This window comes from Rhinichthys klamathensis, unplaced genomic scaffold (genome assembly GCF_029890125.1).
Source record: "Rhinichthys klamathensis goyatoka isolate OS25496 unplaced genomic scaffold, OSU_Roscu_1.1 h1tg000027l_1, whole genome shotgun sequence".
NCBI lineage: Eukaryota > Metazoa > Chordata > Actinopteri > Cypriniformes > Leuciscidae > Rhinichthys > Rhinichthys klamathensis.
This window is the reverse complement of record NW_026606577.1, coordinates 1,150,270-1,152,717: the sequence shown is the minus strand read 5'-3', so window position 1 is coordinate 1,152,717 and position 2,448 is coordinate 1,150,270. Positions and strand designations below refer to the sequence as shown.

The 2,448-nt window shown below is 33.9% G+C and overlaps 1 protein-coding gene across 1 annotated transcript; it reads left to right on the top strand.

Moving 5' to 3' along the window:
• The first annotated feature begins 509 nt into the window (after positions 1-509).
• LOC130078576 (trace amine-associated receptor 13c-like) lies at positions 510-1,941 on the top strand. Its single transcript, XM_056244131.1, has one exon. It carries the CDS (start codon positions 933-935, stop codon positions 1,929-1,931), a length of 999 nt encoding a protein of 332 aa, XP_056100106.1. The 5' UTR covers positions 510-932; the 3' UTR covers positions 1,932-1,941.
• Positions 1,942-2,448: the final 507 nt, after the last annotated feature.

Genomic DNA, 2,448 nt, shown 5'->3' with positions numbered 1-2,448 from the left:
CATATTACTGTAGCATAGTTTGTGCTGAATACAGTGTAATCAGACTTTAGCCATGAAAATGTCACAAGTATCAGAAAAAAGCATAAATGTCAAGTGCATGTCAGAACACCTCCAGGCCCCAGAAAACACCTCAGACCCCAGAGGGTTAATGTATGCAATAAAGAAAAAAAGTCACACAGAAAAAGTTGTGTCACAGTTTCTGATACACAAATTTGTGATTCCTCATTTAGCTCTGTTATGAATCGTTTGTTTATGTGTGTCCACTACAGTCTATGGATAACCTGTGGAAAGAGTATAATATGGAGATGTGTTATGGCCACAAATCAATGGGGACCAATGAGTTGTACCAAAAAGATTTCACAGTAGAAACAGGGAATTAAGTGAGGTAGAACTGAAAAAATATTTGAAAAATTACAAATATACTTCTTGTGTTTGCACATTTAAAATGGCTTGATAATCAGTGGAAGATAGTCTGTAGTGCGAGGACTGTTAAGTAGACATCTGTAGTTCACAAAATGGCAGTAAAAAAGTTGGCAGGTAATACACAGAGATTTACCTATAACTAACAATTATAGGTAACTAACAGTCTGTAATTCTTGTAGCTTCTATGAATTGCTCAAGCAACCTGGATAGTAACCAAACCAAACTGACTGTGTGGTGTAAATTAAACAAAAATCTGAATTCATAATTTTTGTTAGGCCATAAACTATAGAATTAACATCCCCATGCTTATGAATATTTAACTTATGGGTGTGTTTAAAATCAATGCATCAACCCTCCTGTGTATGATGTGGCCAGGTTTCATTTAATATAAATGAATCCACAAAACTGACACCAAACCAACAAGCGTGAAAATCCTCCCACAGCTACAAAATGTTGCTATGAAGTGGTCTTATTTTTAAAACTTGGGGTATTCCTAATACATTTTTAAAATGCTTAACAGGGTAATGACAGATGCAGATAATCAAGAAATGGACTACTGCTTTTTAAACAACAATTTGTCATGCATCAAAGAAATCAAACCTCAAGTGGAGTACTTTGTTTTGTACATTTTCATATCTTTAGCATCTTTTTTCACTGTGTTTCTGAACCTGCTGGTGATCATCTCCATCTCTCACTTCAAGCAGCTTCACACTCCAACCAACCTGCTCATTCTCTCTCTGGCTGTGGCTGACCTGCTTGTGGGACTGATTGTTATACCACTGATGGGCATCAGATATATTGAGACATGTTGGTACTTTGGAGAGACATTTTGTTCTTTGTTTCCATTTATTCTTTATACTGTTGTTTCAGCATCTGTTGGTAATTTAGTTTTTATATCTATAGATCGTTACATTGCTGTGAAAGATCCTCTGCAATATTCAACAAGGGTCACCACCAACAAAGCTGTTTTTTGTATCATTTTAAACTGGCTATGTTCAAGCATATATTCAGTTATCATGTTATACAATGCTATTTTCTATACGGAGAACCCAATTACATGTTACGGGGACTGTATTGTTACTGTCAAGTTTGAGTATGTTCTCACAGACCTCATTGTTTCATTAGTGGCCCCTTGTTCAGTAATAATATCTTTATATGGGCAGATCTTCTGTGTAGCAAAATATCAAGCTCGGCTCATAAACTCTGTCACAAATGTCAGCAGGTCAGAAAAAAAGGCAGCAAAAACACTGGGGATTGTTATAACTATTTATCTTCTATGTTGGATACCATATTACATAGCCTCTCTTTTTCCAGGATATGATTCAAATGAATCAGCTGTAATGAACATTATGTGTTGGATTATGTATATGAATTCTTGTATGAACCCCCTCATCTATGCACTATTTTATAGATGGTTTAGAATATCAATTAAACACATTCTGTCTCTGAAAATATTCGAACCATCATCAGAATACTTAAGTCTGTTCCCTGAGGTAAATGATCAGTGATAATATATAATGTCAATGGCATGAAAATGAAAAACAAATGGATTTTTATGATGTATTTTGTTGGCCATATTGTGGTAGTCCACTTTTTGTGACTTTGTTTTCAACATCTATTCTGTTTGATAACACTTTTAGAAACAATAACCTGCAGCAGATACAATTGTCAGAAAATAAATAACTAGGAGAAAAACAACTATTTAAAAAAAAATATTATTACTTGTGTCTCCTTTACCCCCGATGATATTGTTTCCTCTGAATCACAAAAAAAGCACAAAGGTTCAGCATTCAGACCTTTCAACATCTTTACTGTGACAACATGGATATTAAAGCCACTGGATGGCGGTCTTCTCACTTGAAATTTTTTTGCCTGCAGCCTGCACTCTATTTTGATGTGAAATGTTGCATTTATTGAAAAATGTATTTTTTATAATAATAAAAAAAACTTACATTCATTCTAATGAAAAAAAATAGCTCATAAAAAATATATAATTAATGCAAAGTATCATAAAAATCTTAAAAA